The 21,134-nt window shown below is 48.2% G+C and overlaps 1 protein-coding gene, 1 non-coding gene and 1 pseudogene across 2 annotated transcripts in view; 1 reads left to right on the forward strand and 2 right to left on the reverse strand.

The window, feature by feature from the left end:
- Etl1 (SWI/SNF-related, matrix-associated actin-dependent regulator of chromatin, subfamily a, containing DEAD/H box 1) overlaps nt 1–21,134 on the forward strand; it is a 226,228-nt gene that overhangs the window by 149,964 nt on the left and 55,130 nt on the right. The window contains exons 17-18 of the mRNA XM_045753686.2: nt 2,121–2,269; nt 2,700–2,844. Of these exons, the coding sequence (XP_045609642.2) occupies nt 2,121–2,269; nt 2,700–2,844 (294 nt within the window). The remainder of the gene's footprint in view (nt 1–2,120; nt 2,270–2,699; nt 2,845–21,134) is intronic.
- Nucleotides 20,684–20,802, reverse strand: LOC123765400 (5S ribosomal RNA). Its single transcript, XR_006773711.1, has one exon. It is a non-coding gene; the product is annotated as a 5S ribosomal RNA (ribosomal RNA).
- Nucleotides 20,825–20,943, reverse strand: LOC123765402 (5S ribosomal RNA; annotated as a pseudogene).

A 21,134-nucleotide genomic window follows, 5' to 3' on the forward strand; every position in this document is an offset into this window, starting at 1 on the left:
AATCCTTTATTATATGCTAATGTGTCAGAAAATTGTCACAGAATAATTATATCTGAAATGTGTGTTCTGAAGTGTGGATTTGAAAATGTATAAAAAACATTGAAAAAAAAAAAACTCCCTTTCTATTTACGCTGCAGTACTGAAACTTGGGACAATTTAAGCACTTTTCATATACAACTAGAAAATTAATATTGGTTGACATTGAACAACTTTCACTATAATAACCAGACGCCCCCTTAAACTAGATAAACACAGATGCCGAAGAAATATAAGAAAATTCATTTTCGCAAACAGAGTGGTAGACGGTTGGAACAAGTTAGGTGAGAAGGTGATGGAGGCCAAGACCGTCAGTAGTTTCAAAGCGTTATATGACAAAGAGTGCTGGGAAGACGGGGCACCACGAGCATAGCTCTCATCCTGTAACTACACTTAGGTAATTACATGGGCAGGTGCAGTACGTTCTAGGTCCGTGGGAAAAAAAATACCTATTTCCTATACTATAAAAGGTATTTAATAAGAAAACAAAGAATTTTTCTTCATAAAACTGAATCATTTTAAAAGAAAGTTAAGATTTAATATACCACTCTGAATGATTGAAGTCGGTGGCCTAGTCGCCATGTGAGGGGCTGCCGATGCCAAAACAAACCCAATACTAACCGTCGGTAATATCGACCACCAGACTGGTATACGAGGCTCCAGATACTGATCTCCCAAACCGGTCGTTATTACCGGCAGATCGGTGTAAAAGAGGTCGTTAAATTGAGTGGATACTTTCCTCTTGAAGATGTCCACGGTTGTTCCGGCAATATTTCTTATGCTCGCTGGGAGGGTGTTAAACAACAGTGCACCTCTGATGTTTATACAGTGTTCTCTGATTGTGCCTATGGCACCTCTGCTCTTCACTGGTTCTATTCTGCATTTTCTTCCATATCGTTCACTCCAGTACGTTGTTATTTTACTGTGTAGATTTGGTACTTGGCCGTCCAGTATCTTCCATGTGTATATTATTTGATATCTCTCTCGTCTTCTTTCTAGTGAGTACATTTGGAGGGCTTTGAGATGATCCCAATAATTTAGGTACCTTATCGCGTCTATGCGTGCCGTATATGTTCTCTGTATATCCTCTATTTCAGCGGTTCGTACCCCTGCAATATTGGCGGTTGGTACCGCCAACCCTCTATGACATTCGTAAGTTTGCTGCGCTTGCTGCTGTCTTCGGTAACATGTCTTGTGCTGACATTTGGGCACAGGGTTTTTGGTGGTCAAACAGGGTCTTGGGTGCATGCTACCTCATAAATGTTCCTGGGCCTAGTCGGGCCTGTGTCGCTTTGGGTTGGCGGTTGCAGCCTGTTGTCTCGACTTTGAGTTGAGGAGCGAGTGCCTACCGCCTCACTGGTAAGTCCCTCTTGTTTTCGTCATTTATGATGTAGGTCCGGGAAGCCGAAGGGGCTCCCCCAGAAAACCACTGTTGAATGTAATGAAATGGTCTGCAGTTTTTTCCATGTTTTGACATCCAGCCTCGAACTGGGGTGTGGATAGTTGGCACAAGAGGTCTGGGGCTCCCCCGTTCCCCCTCCCGGGGAGGGTGAGCTGCGTAGACTAGCGCCGCTGCACGTGTGACGTCATGCTTGTTTGCTCGTTTTCGTTTGGGGAGTTATCTTCACCTGTTAGTGTTCTGTAGTAGTTTTAAGCAGAATGGTGGTTTGTTTTGAGGCGCTTATCTTTCTGGGTGCCCGGCCCAGTCGATGGCAGACATAGAATGCTTCAAATCACATGTGCACTTCTGTAGGCCATTGTTCCTCGTGCCTCTCTGAGTTGGGCCATGTACTGGCTCATGGTCCCCGGTAGGCCTAGTACTCCATTCACACTGACTGATGCAAAAGTCTAATGATATACATATCCTGGATAGCTCCTGTGGAGCTTCCTGGTCTCGCCCAGACAATGGCGTTTCATTATATTCAACGCTGGTTTTATTAAACATGCCATCTTGCTTTGTGTAATATGGAGATTCATGAAGACATGATGTAATATTGTAAAGGCCTACAATTAAAATGAAAGTAAGTTAATAAATGAATTAATTTGCAGATTTAAATTTGTTTTATATCCTTTTTTTTCTCTAGTTAGATCTGGAAAAACTAAACTTAAAGGAGTTAACAGAAATAGATGATGGAGAGGCCACTGGAGACACAAAAAAGAAGAAAGATAGAGATGGCAGTAGCAACATGGTAACAACTCTTCGCAAGATTGCCAACCATCCTTTATTAATAAGGTTAGTACGGGTATCATAAATCAGCTAAGATTTGTTCATGATGCAGCATATAGAGTGAAAAGTGTTTACAAATGTCCAGTTTATTGTTGCAAGATAGAAAGAAAATCTCCTTCGACTTTGTCTGAAATGCTTATAAGAGTAATGTATTGTCGTCTATTATTAAATATCCCCAGATAGTGTACCTTATGTTTTCTTTCAGGAGTTGTTTGTTAACAATGCTTCTTATTTGTCTTCTTAAAATGTTTAACACATATACCATAGCAAAAAAAAAATATCTTTTATTATTTAGCCATGTGGCCCCACCTTTGTGGCAGATCTTAAAACTATACAGTACTAATATATATAGCAAACTGAGGTTTTTCACCTGGTGCAGCACACTGGTTAAGAAGTTTTTATGTTAATTTTATACATATTTCTGCTTACTTTTCAGAAAATATTACGACGACAACAAGGTAAAGGAGATAGCCAAGATTCTAAAGAAAACCACCCACCTGGAGTCTATATTAGAGTATATCATAGAGGACTTTTCTGTCATGTCTGATTTTGAAATACATACAACTTGTGACATCTATAAGGTGAGACTCTAACTTTTGTTCTAGTAGTAATATTTTTGCTTTCCTGAAGGGAAGCCCCTTGTGGATCCCTGAAGCTACAGTGCTGATCTAGTGCCAAACTACTTGGTGCCATCAGTTATGGAGTTCTTTTAGGCCTACCAGAGACCACGAGCCAGAACCTGGCCTCCTCTAATAAGGTGCAAATTGTCAGTTACTTTTAATCATGTCTGCCACAATGGAAAGACATGAAGAAAAATCACCGAAGACATAATTAAAATCACTAAAAGAACAACCCCAAAATGTAAAGAAACAATAGAAAATTCATGAAATTGGCGTTGGCTCATTCGCCCCATTTCCCCCTCCTTGTTTCAGGGAAGAAGGGAGGGAGACCTGGTTAACTGGCTACTCCACCCTCAGTTCTTGCTGATGGTAGCTAGTGGCTTGGCTGTCCTCTGTCACTCTGGCTCTAGTTTCCTAGAGCCAGAGCCAAATATCGCTACAGGGGAGATACCAGCAGCACTTAAATCTGCAGATATAGCTCCGTTGCACAAGGGGGGGAGTAAAGCCTTGGCAAAAAATTATAGGCCAGTTGCACTAACATCACGCATAATAAAAGTGTTTGAAAGAGTGATTAGGAATCAAATTTCTAGTTTTATGGAAAACAATGAATTGCACAATCCAGGACAACATGGATTTAGAGCGGGAAGATCCTGTCTATCAGTTACTCAACCACTATGACAAAATCACAGAAGCCCTAGAAGAAAAGCAAAATGAAGATGTTGTATACACAGACTTTGCAAAGGCGTTCGACAAATGTGACCATGGGGTGATAGCTCACAAAATGAGGTCAATGGGAATAACTGGAAAAGTAGGATGCTGGATACTCAATTTCCTGTCGAACAGAACACAAAGAGTAACAGTTAATCAGATAAAATCGAGTCCAAGCGATGTTAAAAGCTCTGTACCTCAAGGTACAGTCCTTGCACCGCTACTGTTCCTTATTCTCATATCTGATATAGACAAAAATACACGCCACAGCTTCGTGTCGTCCTTTGCAGATGACACAAAAATCAGCATGAAAATTACCTCTGCTGAAGACATTGAAAAACTACAAGCAGATGTCAACAAAGTTTTCGATTGGGCAGCAGAAAATAACATGATGTTTAACAGTGATAAATTTCAGGTACTCAGGTACGGCAAAAATGAGGATCTGAAACATAATACAGGGTACAAAACACAATCGAATCTTCCCATAGTAGAAAAACAGCATGTCAAGGATTTGGGAATAATGATGTCCGACGATCTAACGTTTAGGGAGCATAACCAAGCAAATATCGCGTCAGCCAGAAAAATGATCGGATGGATTACGAGAACTTTCAAATCCAGGGATCCCATCACAATGGTTGTACTGTTCAAGTCACTTGTGTTGTCCTGTCTCGAGTACTGCTCAGTACTCACTTCCCCCTTCAGAGCAGGAGAGATTGCTGAAATAGAGGGAATACAGAGAACATATACGGCATAGACGAGATAAAACACCTAAATTATTGGGATCGTCTCAAAGCTCTCCAAATGTACTCTCTAGAAAGGAGACGAGAGAGATACCAAATAATATACACATGGAAAATACTGGAGGGTCAGGTCCCAAATCTACACAGTAAAATAACAACGTACTGGAGTGAACGATATGGAAGAAAATGCAAGATTGAACCAGTGAAGAGCAGAGGTGCCATAGGCACAATCAGAGAGCACTGTATAAACATCAGAGGTCCGCGGTTGTTCAACGTCCTCCCAGCGACTATAAGAAATATTGCTGGAACAACCGTGGACATCTTTAAGAGAAAACTGGACGGTTTTCTAAGAGAAGTTCCGGATCAGCCGGGCTGTGGTGGGTACGTGGCCCTGCGGGCCGCTCCAAGCAACAACCTGGTGGACCAAACTCTCACAGGTCGAGCCTGGCCTCGGGCCGGGCTTGGGGAGTAGAAGAACTCCCAGAACCCCATCAACCAGGTATCAACCAACCAGGTTCCTGCCTTTAGCTAAGTGGTGGTTTTCTGTGGGGGAGCCTTGTCGACTCCATGAAGCTATCCAGACTGATATGTGCTATATTAGTTTGGGGACATTAGTTACAGGAGTTTGTGCCTACCGGGGACCATGAGCCATAATCTGGCCCCCCTCAGAGAGGTGCAGGGAGCAATGGCCATATGAGCACTACATTTAGAGTATGTCATGTCTGCCATCAACTGGGGTATACCTCCAGGAAAGTAGGTGTAACAACACACACCTCCAGCTGGTGCAAATGGCAACTTACCTCTGAACAGAGCCAAAGAACTCCTCTCAAAAGAAAACAATAACACAAGCAAATCATCATCCAACTAGCACTCCTGCTCGTTAGTGCGGGAGTGCTAGTTGGAAGCCTCCCGAGCTAATCCCGAGCCTCCCGAAGCCTCCCGAGCTAATCCCTCCCCCCCTTGGAGGAGGGGGGGGATTAGCTCGGGAGGCTTCGAGGAATGTCCCTTCCAATTCGGGTATGGAGGTGATTGAGCCCGATTATCCCGCCGAGGCTTCTTGGTCAGCCCCGGCAGACTCTCTTCTTTGAAGCCTTTCAACTAGACTCCGCCTTTTCTTCAGGGGTGTTGAGGGTGGATGAGGGCTTCCACCCTGGGGCCTCTGTCAGGGGTTCCTGGGACTTTGGTGGTAACCCACGAGGAGCGCTTGGGGTTTTTGCCCCTGCTTGGGTCTTTGTTCCTTCTGGGCTGGGGTTGTTGTAGTGGGGTGGGTTTTTTTTTCGTCCCTTCCTTTCCTTCTGCTTTGGTTTTACCTCATTCGATGGCGTGATTTAGGCACGCTTCCATCAGGCACATCTGATGCAATGGGGTGGTCTTCCTGGCCACTTCCCTTCAGTTGATTCCATCATTTTCTGGTCCTGCCTTGGGTTCTCTGGGTCTCTGGTTCATCCCTGCTCTTTCTGGGTTGATACGGTGCCTTCCTTTCCCCTCTTCTCGGTTGACCCCGTTGTTTCTGATCCGTCTTGGCCTCAAGTCGAGCACTTTTTGGTTCACTGGCCACATTCTGGCAGTCTTCATTTTCTCTGGGAAATTGGTTACCTTTGTCATAGGTCTTCAGGTTTCTATTATTGGGTCCTACCATTCAGCCTCTTGTCTCCTCAGTGTTTTCTTGGTGTTTGGGTCCTGGTCTACCTAGACGTCTGGCTGGTGAGGGCTCGCAGCCTGTCCGCGTGTCTGCTTGCCAGGGTTGAGTTGGGTTTTCCCCCGAGTTGCTAGCGGACAAGTGTAAGTCCCATTGGTTCCAGCCCAGGTTCGGACTTGGCTGGGCCTCATTTGATCAGCTTTGCTGGCTCTCCCTCTGGTGAGATTTTCCCGGCTGCTGCCCCACCTTCTGTTGATGTTGAGCAGGCTTCGGATGACTCAGTGGTTCTTCGTGCAGCTGTGCAGGAGCCTCAACTTTGCCCTCTTTACGCTTCCCTTGGGCTGAGTTTGGTTTCAGAGGGTGTTTTGGCCCCAGAAGCCCTTTGTTGGCTATTGCATCGCTGGCTGTTGTGTTGCTGGCTTCCTCTTCAGGTTTATTGAGGTTTGGTTCCCTGGAACCTTCCTCTGCCCTCACCTCTATACCTCTTTACACAAGTCTTGGCAAAATTAAGAGTCCTACAGGGGAGGGTTTCCATCTGGCTCCTTGGTAGCTGGCCTAGCCTTGTTTTCAGGCAAAGCTTGTTTAGTGTCTGAACCCTGTATTTTACTGCGGCTTTGCGTCTTTCCGCAGATCGGTCCAATGATGTACCTTGCTGGTTCTGCCTTCTCCAATCTTCACATTTAGAGTTTCTGACGATTGTTTATTACCATCTGTATGGTGATCTGGTGGCTAGTTTGTTGGTGTTCCACCTGTGGTCCTCATCTTGGCAACAGTATGAAGTCTCCTGGCATTCAATTCACCATTTCCACTCCCATTGTCATTCCTCTTTGGTGTTGGTTTTGGTTGTACCGTCTTTCCTTCATTTTTTTTCTAGGTCAGTGTCTTATGCCAAATACTGTCACCTTGTATCGTGCAGCACTGGCAGAGCTGCTTTAGCTTGTGTTTGGGGTCGAGACATCCTTGGCCCCATTTTGTAAGATTTCTCAGGCACTGTTTCACCTCCAGCTTGTTCATGCATCACCTGAGCCTGCTTGGTCTTTGGACCGTGATCTTTTCTTCTGCTTGTTTTACTGTGTCCTCTTCAGTTTTTATTTGCTTCTGTGAGGCTCTGTTTTTGCTCTCTCGCCTTCGGTTGTTGTTTGGGTGAGCTTCACGTTTTTTTTGGCACCAGAGTTTTTGTTCTCTCAGCCCTGGGGGTAGTTTTGTTCGTCTGTAGCCAGCTTCTCTCTTTTTCTGGTGAGGAATGAGTCAGTTGGCTTCAGAAGGGGTCCTTTGGTGGTGGATGCTTGGTTGGTTTTACCGTGGGTGTGTCATGTACAGTGTCCCGTAGCAGCTCTCTGCTGCTACCTTCGTGCCACCACTTCTGCTTCATTGGACTTGTGATGTGCTTCAGTTCCCTGGTCCCCTGTTCCAGGGCTCATGTTTCTCACATCATCCAGAGTGTTATAAAGTCTAGCCAGCCTGCAGTCTATCATATCAAAGCTCTCCAAATGTACCCACTGGAAAGGAGATGAGAGAGAGGTATCAAATGATATACACATGGAAAATACTGGAGGGCCAGGTCCCAAATCTGCACAGTATAACAACAACATACTAGAGTGAACGATATGGAAGAAAATCCAAAATAGTACCGGTGAAGAGCAGGGATGCCATAGGCACAATCAAACAATACTGTTTAAACATCAGAGGTCCACGGTTGTTAAACATACTGTACTCCCTGCAAGTATCAGAAATACTGCTGGAACAACCGTGGAAATCTTCAAGAGAAAACTAGATAGTTTTCTTCAAGAAGTGCCGGACCAACTGGGCTGTGGTGGATATGTGGACCTGCAGGCCACTCCAAGCAACAGTCTGTTGGACCAAGCTCTCACAAGTCTAGCCAGGCTTTGGGCCGGACTTGGGGAGTAGAAGAACTCCTAGAACCCACATCAAGCAGGTATCAAGCAGGGTTGTTACCATCTTCATAGAATTGAGGGTGGAGTAGCTGGCTGACCACAGGCTGCCTCCCTCCTTTCCCTGCAATGAGGGGGGAAGGGAAGGCAAACAAGCTGGTGCTGGTTTTATGAAGTTTCGATAATTTTTTTACATTATTGGGGGAGATCTTTTGGTAATTCTGGAGGTTGCAGTCTTGTTTGAAGCCAGCAGTAGTTTGTTTTGTTTATCTAACTTTCTGGGTGCTTTCCTCGGTGGTGACAGACATAAATAAATTTATAAAAATGTTACAAGTGCCACTGCTCCCTGCACCTCTGTGAGGGGAGGCCAGTTTCTGGTTCTTGGTCCCCGATAGGCTAATAGAACTCCATGAGTGATGGCACCTAGTAGTATGGCACACAACCAGAGATAGTAGCTTCAGGGAGTGATTGGGCTCACCCAGATATTGACATTTCATTGCATTCAACATTGGTTTTATATTGTCCTCTGGTGACAACTTACTATCCAGAACCACCCCAAGATGTCTTTGTTCTAGTTCTTTAGTGCCTTTTCATATACTGTAATTTGTTGGTTGTGTGTGGCCCATTTTCTTTATTTCCACATTACATAATGCGGCATTTACTCACGTATAATGTGAGTATAATATGAGCGAGTGAGTAAATTGAGTATAATGACCTAAATATTTACCTAAGTGTAGTTATAAGATGAGATCTACACTTATGGTGTTCCATTATCCCAGTATTTACAGTTTAACCACCCCCCATCACCTTACTTAACTTGATCGAACCATCTACCACTCTGTAAAGGAGAACTTTCTAATATTTTCTCAGCACCTATATTTCATTAGTTTGAATCTATGACCCTCTTGTTCTTAAAATTATAAGCTTCAAGAATTCCTATTTGTTAATTATGTCGATTTCTTTAGCTATTTTGTACACAGTGATCATATCACCTCTCTTCCTTCTATCTTCTAGCTTTGGCATATTTAACATCTCTAGCCTCTCATTGTAGCTCTTGTTTTTCAGTTCTGGAAGCCATTTAGTAGCATGCCTTTGCACCTTTTCCAGTTTATTGATGTGCAGTTGTATGGTGACTTGAGATATAGTCACCTTTCAATTGCTGCATATACTAAATTTTGATCCCAAAAGTCATGAACAATTTTCTCAGTTTTCACCACCCATGTATTATTTAAGTAATTTATAAGTTGGAAAGACACCATGGGCTACTCAGTTACCTTTTTAGATTTATTGTCATGGTTAATAATGTGAGTTAGATAGGAAGAATTAAGTTCAAGAAAATTTGATAATTTCCTTAGTCACACTATTAGTTAAAAATGAAAGGTTTGTGTGAGCTTGTTCCAAGTTTACAAATGTACTGTAATAGCTCGGTAATCTGAATTTCAGTAAACTGAATGAATTCATGCTCATTGTTTTCAATTAAACAGTGAGAGTATACAGTTAAACTAAAGGAATGTACGGGTAAACAGCGGGAGTAACAGAGTTGTGGTACAAAAACGTATTATTTTCTATTGAGAGCCCCTTCGGCAATTTCACGCCATTTTCTGGGCGAGACCCGGAGGCTTCCCGGATCTATACCGGGCTGATGTGTATGTATTAGACCATAGCAACAGTCAATCGATGGAGTTCTAAGCCTATCAGGGACCAGCACCATAACCTGGTCCCCCCCCCCCTCAGAGAGGCACGAGGAGTAATGGCCTAAAGACACCCCCGTGTATTTGGAAACTGTCTATGTCTGCCATCTACCAGGTCAGGCACCCAGAAAGGTAGGAAACCCAAAACAAACAACAGCTGGTGAAAAATTGCTAACCTAAAGCCGAATGAGCAAACAGTACTCCCCAATCAGAAAACAAGCAAACAAGCATGACATCACCACAGTCGCCGCGCCAAATCCCGCTGTAGAATTGGGTGTACTCATGTCGGAAGACCTTATCTTTATAGAACACAATAAAGTAGCCGTCACAACTGCAAGAAAAAGGACAGGTTGAGTAACAAGAACTTTTCAAACTAGAGATGCTATACCAATGATGATACTCTTCAAGATGCTAGTGCTGTCTAGAGTGGAATACTGTTGCACAATGGCAGCCCCTTTCAAAGCCGGAGAAATTGCTGACCTGGAGAGTGTGCAGAGATCCTTTACTGCTAGAATCCACTTGGTAAAACATTTAAACTATTGGCACTGACTAAAATGTCTAAATCTGTATTCTCTTGAGTGCAGGCAGGTGAGATACATAATAATTTACAATTGGATCTTGGTGAGGGGCTGGTGTCAAACCTGCACACAGAAATAACATCCAGCAATGAGGAGGCCTGGTTGATGACCTGGCCGTGGGGGCATTAAGCCCCGAAAACACCTCAAGGTAAGGTAAGCCGCGGTCTGCGCAACTCCCCCCTCTCCAAGAGGGGGAAGGGAAGGTCCCAGACCTCCCTTGCTGGCTACACAACTCCAGTTCTGAGGCTGTTGTGTCTATGGTCATCAATCGACACTGGCTTCAGTCCTTGAGCAGTGCTGTGCCTTGTGGTGTTGTGTTTACTAGTTGTGTTTTTGCGGGGGTTGAGCTTTGCTCTTTCGGCCCGCCTCTCAACTGTTTACTAGCTACATTTTTTTTTTTTTTTTTTTTTCCCCACACCACACACACACACCCCAGGAAGCAGCCCGTGACAGCTGACTAACTTCCAGGTACCTATTTATTGCTAGGTAACAGGGGCACTTAGGGTGAAAGAAACTTTGCCCATTTGTTTCTGCCTCGTGCGGGAATCGAACCCGCGCCACAGAATTACGAGTCCTGCGCGCTATCCACCAGGCTACGAGGCCCCTTGTTGTGGTGTGGTGTGCGAGCTAGGAGTAATGCCAGAAGAACTGGGGCTACATGCGCCTAGGGTCACCTTCCCTAGGTGCCCTGTAAGTACTACCCTTGCGGTTTAGGGTTATCCTCCTAAACCGTTCGGAAACTACCTCTGCAGGGTTCTTTTGCTGCTCGGTGATTGCCCGTCCTTGGGGTCAGCTGGGGTTGTTCCGCAACTGTTTCACCTTGGGTAGGAGGTAGTATAATTACCTAAGTGTAGTTACAGGATGAGAGCTACGCTCGTGGTGTCCCGTCTTCCCAGCACTCTTTGTCATATAACGCTTTGAAACTACTGACGGTCTTGGCCTCCACCACCTTCTTCCCTAACTTGTTCCAACCGTCTACCACTCTGTTTGCGAAAGTGAATTTTCTTATATTTCTTCGGCATCTGTGTTTAGCTAGTTTATATCTATGACCTCTTGTTCTTAAAGTTCCAGGTCTCAGGAAATCTTCCCTATCGATTTGATCAATTCCTGTTACTATTTTGTATGCAGTGATCATATCACCTCTTTTTCTTCTGTCTTCTAGTTTTGGCATACAGTGTGTCCTCACTTGAACGAACTATATGGGGCGAAGCCGATTCGTTCCAGTGCGGAATTCGTTCCATCCGTCCGGCCCTAACAACCTTCTTAATTTTTTTTTTTTAAACATATTCCAGGACACATTAGTTTGTTTCTTTGTTGTGTGGTGCTTCATTATAATATCTTTCATGCTCTTTTGGTGTCAATATTAATCTGAGATGCGAGAATCACCATCCCCCACCCCACTCACACCATCCCTCACACCATTCCCCACACCATTCCCCACACCATCCCCCACACCATCCCCCACACCATCCCCCTACACCATCCCCCTACACCATCCCCCTACACCATTCCCCCACACCACCCACACCATCCCCCACACCACTCACATCATCCCCCACCCCACTCTCACCATCCCCCACACCACCCACACTATCCCCCACACAATCCCCCCACACCACCCACACCATCCCCCACACCACCCACACCATCCCCCACACCATCCCCCACACCACCCACACCATCCCCCACACCACCCACACCATCCCCCACACCATCCCCCACACCACCCACACCATCCCCCACACTACCCACACCATCCCCCACACCACCCACACCATCCCCCACACCACCCACACCACCCCCCACACCACCCACACCATCCCCCACACCACCCACACCATCCCCCACACCACCCACACCATCCCCCACACCACCCACACCACCCACACCCCCACACCATCCCCAACACCACTAACACCATTCGCCCCCACCACCCACACTCCCCACACCACCACCCACACTCCCCACACCACCACCCACACACCCCCACCATCCCCCACACCACCACCCACACACCCCACACCACCACCCACACACCCCACACCACCACCCACACACCCCACACCACCACCCACACACCCCCACCCACACCACCACCCACACACCCCACACCACCCACACACCCCACATCATCCCCCACACACCCACCCACCACGCACCCACCACACCAACCCACCCACAACCACCCACACCACCCAAACCACACCACACCACCCACACCATGCATGGGGTATATTGAAGCAGCAGGCTTGGAAGCGTCTCAGCTCGCCCGACAAAAAAAATGATGGGTTGACAGGTCTCCTCTCACACCTCCAGGACCCCCCCTCCACCCCCCAGGTACCCGGCTATACACACCACAATGCCAAGTCAGCTATTGTTTTCTACAGGAAACAATAAAACATGTTAATGATTAATAATGTATATTAATACAACATATTTTGGCATAAATATTTTACAGCTAAGATTGAGATTTATAATAGAGAATGAATGAGAGGTTTGGCAGCCATGCGTGGTCAGCACCCTTCTCTCTCCACTTCCACCACTGACCCCACCTGCCTCCCCTGACCCCACCTGCCTCCCCTGACCCCACCTGCCTCCCCTGACACCACCTGCCTCCCCTTGCCACCACCTGCCTCCCCTTGCCACCACCTGCCTCCCCCTGCCACCACCTGCCTCCCCCTGACACCGCCTGCCTCCCCTGTCACCACCTGCCGCCCCTGACACCACCTGCCTCCCCCTGCCACCACCTGCCTCCCCTGACACCACCTGCCTCCCCCTGCCACCACCTGCCTCCCCCTGCCACCACCTGCCTCCCCTGACACCACCTGCCTCCCCTGACACCACCACAAATGATGCCAGCCACCTCACCAAGGCCTAACGTTCACACGACCTATGCTTGTTTTATTGGTCTACTCAAAATTTATTCTAAATAGATATTAGTACAGTATGTAGGCTGTTAGAGGAGGGAGGGAGGGAGGGATCCAGGAAACAACCCCCCCCCCCCCTCCCCCCCCCCCCAATGGCTCAGGGAGCGACCGGCCGGCCACACAATGCTAGCTGTTATCTACACCCCAATTGTATTAAAAATTCTGTGAAAATGAAATGTGTTCAAACTGTTTAAAATATGTATTGTATATATCACAATTTTCACCATTATTATTGCTCCAATATGACATTTTTCTAATAAAAAGGCTATTTTCAGTGTAGATAATGCGATAATTATCATTAAATTGACTCTTGGCATCTGACGACGAGAGGAGAGTGAGGTAGTAGGTGGTCTCTGTGGTCAGGTGGAGGGGGGGGGGCATGGAGGCGCCAGTCACGTGTTGCCTCCCCTGACACCACTTGCCTCCTGGCAACAACTCTCTCACCAATGCCCCCCTGACACCATTTTATCACCATTTCTCCCTAGAAACAATGGGTAAGGATAATAAAACACTACATAATTGTTTACACTCTGGCGAATCATAGTTGATGACAGCCAGCTCTGACGCTCGGCCTCGGTGACCGCTTGGACGAACATTCCTCGCTTAATCGAACATTTGTATGTTCCACTGAACATTTGGTACCGAATTCAATTTGTTCGGCTCTTCTGGGAATTCGATAGAGCGGGGTTCGTTAGACTGAGGAAGCACTGTATTTAATGCCTCTAACCTCTCCTTGTAGCTCTTGCCCTTCAGTTCTGGGAGCCACTTAGTAGCATGTCTTTGCACCTTTTCCAGTTTGTTGATGTGCTTCTTAAGATATGGGCACCACACAACTGCTGCATATTCTAGCTTTGGCCTAACAAAAGTCGTGAACAATTTCTTTAGTATATCGCCATCCATGTATTTAAAAGCAAATCTGAAGTTAGAAAGCGTGGCATAGGCTCCTCGCACAATATTCTTTATGTGGTCCTCAGGTGATAGTTTTCTATCTAGAACCACCCCTAGATCTCTTTCTTTATCAGAATTCTTTAAAGATTTCTCACATAATATATAGGTTGTGTGGGGTCTATGTTCTCGTATTCCACATTCCATAACATGGCATTTATTAACATTAAATTCCAATTGCCAAGTGGCACTCCATGTACTTATTTTGTCCAGGTCTTCTTGAAGGGCATGACAATCATCTAAGTTTCTTATCCTTCCTATTATCTTAGCATCATCAGCAAACATGTTCATATAATTCTGTATACCAACTGGTAGATCATTTATGTAGACAACAATCATCACTGGTGCAAGAACTGAACCCTGTGGTACTTCACTTGTGACATTTCTCCAGTCCGATACATTGCCTCTGATCACAGCCCTCATTTTTCTATCAGTCAGAAAATTTTTCATCCATGTTAGAAGTGTACCTGTCACTCCTCCAATATTTTCCAGTTTCCAGAACAACCTCTTATGTGGAACCCTGTCGAAAGCCTTTTTTAGGTCCAGATAGATGCAGTCAACCCAACCATCTCTTTCCTGTAATATCTCTGTTGCTCGATCATAGAAACTGAGTAAATTCGATACACAGGATCTTCCAGATCGAAAACCATACTGTCTGTCTGATATTATATCATTTCTCTCCAGGTGTTCTATCCATTTAGATTTAATTATTTTTTCCAATATTTTGACTATTACACTTATCCATGATACCGGTCTATAATTAAGGGGGTCTTCCCTGCTTCCACTTTTGTAGATTGGAACTATGTTAGCCTTTTTCCACACATCAGCTACAACTCCTGTATACAGGGATGCCTGAAAAATCAGTTGAAGAGGAATGCTGAGCTCAGGTGCACATTCTCTCAGAACCCATGGTGAAACTCCATCTGGACCAACTGCTTTGTTCTTATTTAGCTCCTTGAACATTTTTTCCACTTCGTCTCTAGACACCTCTATGTGCTCTATGTTGTTCTCTGGAATTCTTATTGTATCTGGTTCCCTGAAGATTTCATTTTGTACAAACACACTTTGGAACTTTTCGTTTAATGTTTCACACATTTCCTTTTCATTTTCCGTGAATCTATTTCCCATTTTCAACCTCTGAATATTATCCTTTACCTGTAATTTGTTGTTTATGAATTTATAGAATAGACCTGGTTCTGTTTTACATTTGTCTGCAATCCCTTTTTCGAAATTTCTTTCTGCCTCTCTCCTCACTGCCGTGTAGTTGTTTCTCGCATCTTTGTATCGCTGGTATGTTTGGGGGTTCGGCCTCTTCCTGTATTGATTCCATTTTTGTGTCTTTTGGTCTCTGGCCCTCTCACACTTTCTGTTGAACCAATCATGTTTCCTAGTTCTGCTTCTCTGTTTTGGTATACATTTCTGGGGGGAGCCCCGTCGGCTCCCCGGAGCTTTACCGGCTGATATGCTAATGTCAGACTTTGGCATCAGTCATGTGTATGGAGTTCTAGGGCCTACCGGGGACCACGAGCCAGAACCTGGCCCCCTCAGAGAGGCAAGGGGAGCAATGGCCTATAGAAACCCCCGTGTGGTTGGAAGCATTCTATGTCTGCCATCGACCGGGTCAAGCATCCAGAAAGGTAAGCATTCCAAAACAAACCCCTATTCTGGTGAAAATTGCTACCTAAGCCGAACTAGTGAATAGAACTCTTCAACAGAAAACACGGAAACTAGTATGACGTCATACGTCACCGCGCCGCTGTCTGCGCAGCTCCCCCCTCCCCGGGAGGGGGAAGGGGGAGCCCCAGACCTCCCACGCCGGCTATCCACCCATCAGTTCTTCGGCTGATGCTATAGGCAATGGTTATGTGCTCCGGCTCCAGTGGTTGTTTCAGCACTGTACCTAGAGTGTGGTGTCTGTTTTCTAAGTGGTGGCAACGTTCTCGTGGTTTCCTCCCCGGGAGCCCCGGGGCTGCCCCGTTGTATTTCGTTTTTCCCCTGGTTCACCCTTCCTGCCTGCATCCGGTTCCTTACCGTCTGTAGGTTCAGGGCGGGGTGTTTGGTGGTGTTGAGACTCGGGCAGTCTCGGGGAATTCCCCTTCCGGGGTAGTGACGGGGGCATTTGGGCCTGTTCCTCCAGCCGTGTTGTATGAGTCTGCCAGTGGGCTCCCTTCCTTAGTGTTTTCACGGCTGCCCCGGTTTTCTGGTACGGCCGGGGCTTTGGGGGAACGGCTCGGCCCCGGGGCCTGTCGTGTAGGTTCCCGGGGCTGGGGAGGGGCTGACTTGGGGGGCCTTGGCCCCGTTAGACCCCGTGGGGGCTTTTATCCCCCTCTAGGCGGGGCTTGTGGTTACGCGGAGTGGGGTTTTTCCTCCCCACTCGCCGTACGTGCTGTTGGACGTCGGCCCCTCCCCGGGCTCGGTTCCTTGGCCTTTGAGTCGGTTGGTTCCGTCCTGTGGGTGGAAGTTTCCTCCCCCGCTTTTTGGGACGGTGTTTTTGTCATGTTTCCCCGTTCGATGGGGTTCTGCGTGACTTTTGATCTCGGGTGCGCCTGCGCCTTCGTGTGCCTTCGGGACTAGTGTTGGCTTCTGTGTTCTCGAGGGTACGGGAAGGTTTTTCGCTACTTCCCGCATTATTGGAACGTCTGTCGGCTCCTAGTACTTGTCGCCCTGTTGGGCTACTTGTCGCCCTGTTGGGCTACTTGTCACCCTGTTGGGCTACTTGTCGCCCTGTTGGGCTACTTGTCGCCCTGTTGGGCTACTTGTCGCCCGGTTGGGCTACTTGTCGCCCGGTTGGGCTACTTGTCGGCCGTTTGGGCTACTTGTCGCCCGTTTGGGTTCCCTTTTTTTGGGCTCTTTGCTTCTTTGGCCGGTTTTCTTGTTCCTGCTTCCTCTTTTGGCTCTTTTTCTCGTGCAATAGTCCTGGCTGGCGCCTTCCCGCAGGGAGGGTGTGCGGTTCGGCCAGCGTGTTATGCGCATGCGCCGTGGAGTTTGTTTTGGTCTGGGCGATGGTTCAGTGCTGGGGTTTTGCGCCCTTTTTTGCTACAGTGCTTCGCCTCTCGTTCTTCTCCCTGGCTGCGGTATGTGCCCCTTTGCGCCAGGGGTGTCCTGGTTCCCAGTTGTGGGGAGGACACCGCGGTTTTCTGTGTCATGGGTGTGGACCGCCTCCTTCGCCTCTCCCTGTTCTCCTGCGGGTCCGGCTCTGGCGTCTTCACCTGGCGGTGCTCCCAAGTTCTTCTGGGCACGGTTGAGTCGTGTCAAGTTCGAGCCACCATTCGCCAGGTGAGTTTCTGCGGTCTGGCGTCTTTTGGCCGGGCGCTGGATGCGGCGGTGTTCATATACCTGTCTTTATTTAGGTATAATTTTGTACGACTGAGACCGTTCGCACACCAGTGACTGTCCCTTTATCACCCCTGCCTGTCCCCCTCCTGTGCATGTCCAACCCATGCTACAGTCGTTCAGGGGACCCTCCTTTTTTAATGTTGTGAGGTGTGGGGGTTGTAGGGTTGGTTCTGTACTCACCTGGTGAGGCTCCTGGCTGTGCTTGCAGGATTTGAGCTCTGGCTCTTGGGTCCCGCCTATCTGGTAGAACTTGCGGGATAGTACCAGTGGAGTGCAGTGGTGCTATTGGCACTTTTGGGGAACACTGTATTACCATCAGTGGTCTGTGCTTGTTACACGACCTACTTGCGAGCATAAGCCTTCTTGCTGGTTCGTCCGTGGACTTCCAGGGCGCACTGGCCTGTTTTCGTATGGCAGTTCCGGCCCGTCCTGGTTGTGGGGGTATGTGGGCCGGTGGACTGCTCCTAGCAGCTGCCTGGTGGGCCGTCCTCTGGCCGGTCTGGCCTGACCTTGGGCCGGGCTTGAGGTGTAAAAGAGCTCCCAGTACCTCATCCAGCAGGTATCGAGCGGGGTTTCTCCGCCGTCGGTCGCCTGGTGCAGGTTTCTGGGCCTGCAGGGTTTTGTCGTGTCTCCGTTGGCCCTGTCTGGGGTCTGCCTGCTCCGTTCTCTGCCTTTGCAGAGGGGAGTTGCTATTTACATGTTGCATGTTGCAGTGGTGCCTGTTGCTGCTGCTGCTGCACGTGAGCATTGGTACCGTGTTTCACGGTGGCGTGTCCTTGTTCCTGTGTCCGGTTGTGGAGTGGCGCTTTGCTGCCGTTTTGTGCCTGGGGATTGCGTGGGGTTTTTGTCCCTGCCTGATTGTCCACCCCTGGTTGTTCTCCTGGTTTTTTTTTTTTTTTGTGCTTCTGCTCTTTCTTCCTGCCTCTTCTGCAGCAGGAATGTTCTGCGTGTGTTCTTAGGCGTTGGTCAGCCTGTGTCCTGTGATGTGCTTCTTTGTCTCGGTCTGTTGCAGTTGTTCGTGCCCCTTGGTTCGGGTCCTGTTCTGGCGGCGACCCTTCCGCCTTCTTTGGTTTTCCTAGCTTGCCCTGCCGGTTGTTGTTGTTGTTTTATATTTTTGGGGGGGGTTCTTGCGAGTCTCGCGTCGGACCCGTCGTTTCTGAACTCCTGGCGGGCTTGCATGCTTCGGAGTTTTTCTGTTCGGCAGACGTTCCATCTCCTTGTGCCGCCTGGGTTTCGGTGGTCGCGCCCGAGATCTTCTCGCGGCTCCGCCTTTTTCCTGGGCTCGGGGGGGCCTTGTCGGGGCTGCTTATGTTCTGCCTCGTGGTCTCGCCTCCGGTTGGTGGTCGGGTGGCTTCGTGGTAGGTGTCCCACCTGCGTGCTTCTTGGCGGCAGTATGGGGTATTTTGGCGGTCCTTCCTTTTCCTGTCCCTTCTTCGGTGGGTCCTTCTTGTTGGCTTGGTTTACTCTCGGCTTGGTTTTCTAGTGGGGGTTGGGGGCCGTCGTCTTGCCACATACTGTCGCCTCTTTTCGTGCGGCGCAGGCGGAGCCGCTTCAGCTTGCTTTCGGTCTTGGTGTTGCTTCTGCACCGTTAGTCAGCTGTCTTGTGCGTCATTTCACCTCCGGCCTGTTCGTGCGCCGCTTGCACCATCCTGGTCTCTGGTCAGCGTGCTCTGTCTTCTCCTCGGTTGGTAGTGCCCCTTCGGTTCCGGTGTGTTTTTTCGTCGGCTCTTTCCTTTGGGCCTTTGCCTCTGGGGGTCGGTTCGCTGTGTTTTCTTGCTCCTTCGGTTTTAGCGTTTTGGTTGTTTGATGGCAGCAGTCTCCATCTTTTCTGGCGCGGGGTGGGGCTGCTGCATTCTGGAGGGGTCCAGGGTTTGTTGGTGCTTTGTTGGTCGGGCCGGGGGTGTGTCGTTTTTGTGTTCAGTGGCGGCCCTCTGCTGTTGTTTGCGTGCCACGGCGTTTGGGTCCGGAGCGCGTTTTGCGTTGATCCGGTTCTGTTCTTCCCGGTTCGCGGGTGATGGTGTCCCGGGTGGTCAGCCGTGTTCTTGTGGCTAAGCTGCCTGTGTTCTTCCCTCATGCCTGTGGCGTTCGTGGCTTCGCTGCTCTCGCTGCCGTCTGGGCGACGTGGCCTTGCAGTCTTTCGGGCATGGATTTTTGGTGTTCGTGCAGGGGCCTTGCTGCTCGTGGTTCTCGTGTTGTTCCCGGGATTTTCGGGGCTGTGGCGCCTTGGGTTGGCGTTTGCTGCCGGTTGTCTCGCCTCCTTGGGGGGTGCGTGGTGTCCGCCTCCCGGTTTTGTCCCTTTGACCTTCCTCTGTGGGTAGTTAGCTCCGGGGAGCCGACGGGGCTCCCCCCAGAAAACCAGCGTTGAATGTAATGAAACGCCATTTTCTGGGTGAGACCCGGAGGCTCCCCGGCAACCCTCCCTCCCTCCGGTCGGCGTTTTTCGCGTGTTTTGACATCCAGCCTCAGAACTGATGGGTGGATAGCCGGCGTGGGAGGTCTGGGGCTCCCCCTTCCCCCTCCCGGGGAGGGGGGAGCTGCGCAGACAGCGGCGCGGTGACGTATGACGTCATACTAGTTTCCGTGTTTTCTGTTGAAGAGTTCTATTCACTAGTTCGGCTTAGGTAGCAATTTTCACCAGAATAGGGGTTTGTTTTGGAATGCTTACCTTTCTGGATGCTTGACCCGGTCGATGGCAGACATAGAATGCTTCCAACCACACGGGGGTTTCTATAGGCCATTGCTCCCCTTGCCTCTCTGAGGGGGCCAGGTTCTGGCTCGTGGTCCCCGGTAGGCCCTAGAACTCCATACACATGACTGATGCCAAAGTCTGACATTAGCATATCAGCCGGTAAAGCTCCGGGGAGCCTCCGGGTCTCACCCAGAAAATGGCGTTTCATTACATTCAACGCTGGTTTTTTTTGTGCATTTATCATATATTTCACAAAACCTGACATACATCTCATTCACTTTCTTGCCTAGCAACAAGTCTGTCCAATTATACTCACTAAAATTTTTTCTAAGGTTGCTATAATGTCCTCTCCTAAAGTCAGGTTTTTCATTTGCATCGACCGTCATATTTTCTTCCAGATTATAACGCATTGCATACTTTATTCCCAAAAAGACATGGTCACTTTTACCCAAGGGAGGAAGGTACTGAATGTCAAATATTTCTTCCTCCTTCCTGGTAAATATCAAATCTAGCATGGAGGGAACATCCCCTTCCCTCATCCTTGTAGCTTGTTTAACATGTTGATACAAGAATGTTTCCAGGATGAGGTCTACAAATTTACAGGTCCAGAAATCTTCTGTTTTAGCTTCACATGCTTCCCAGTCTAAAACATTATTGCCAACAGCATTTGGTGTTCCCAGGCGGTCACCCATCCAAGTACTAACCAAACCCAACGTTGCTTAACTTCGCTGATCGGACAAGAAGCAGTGTTCTCAAGGTGGTATGGCCGTTGGCCATATCACGTTTTGCATACCTTCGCTAGTGTCATTTGGTGTTCCCAGGCGGTCACCCATCCAAGTACTAACCAAACCCAACGTTGCTTAACTTCGCTGATCGGACGAGAAGCGGTGTTCTCAACGTGGTATGACCGTCGGCCATTCCACGTTTTACATACCTTCGCTAGTGTCATCGCTAGCTGGGGCAGCAAGGTACTGTGCAGCTGTCTGATATACGTATAGCGGCCAGTTCTGTTCCCCTGGAGACGTTGTGCTTTTGCAGTGGTTTTCTTTTTCTATTGTTTTGTTTGCCAGTGTGGCTATAGATCCACTTGTATTTTTGGTGGCCCT

The sequence above is a fragment of the Procambarus clarkii genome, chromosome 33 (assembly GCF_040958095.1).
Source record: "Procambarus clarkii isolate CNS0578487 chromosome 33, FALCON_Pclarkii_2.0, whole genome shotgun sequence".
Lineage (NCBI taxonomy): Eukaryota > Metazoa > Arthropoda > Malacostraca > Decapoda > Cambaridae > Procambarus > Procambarus clarkii.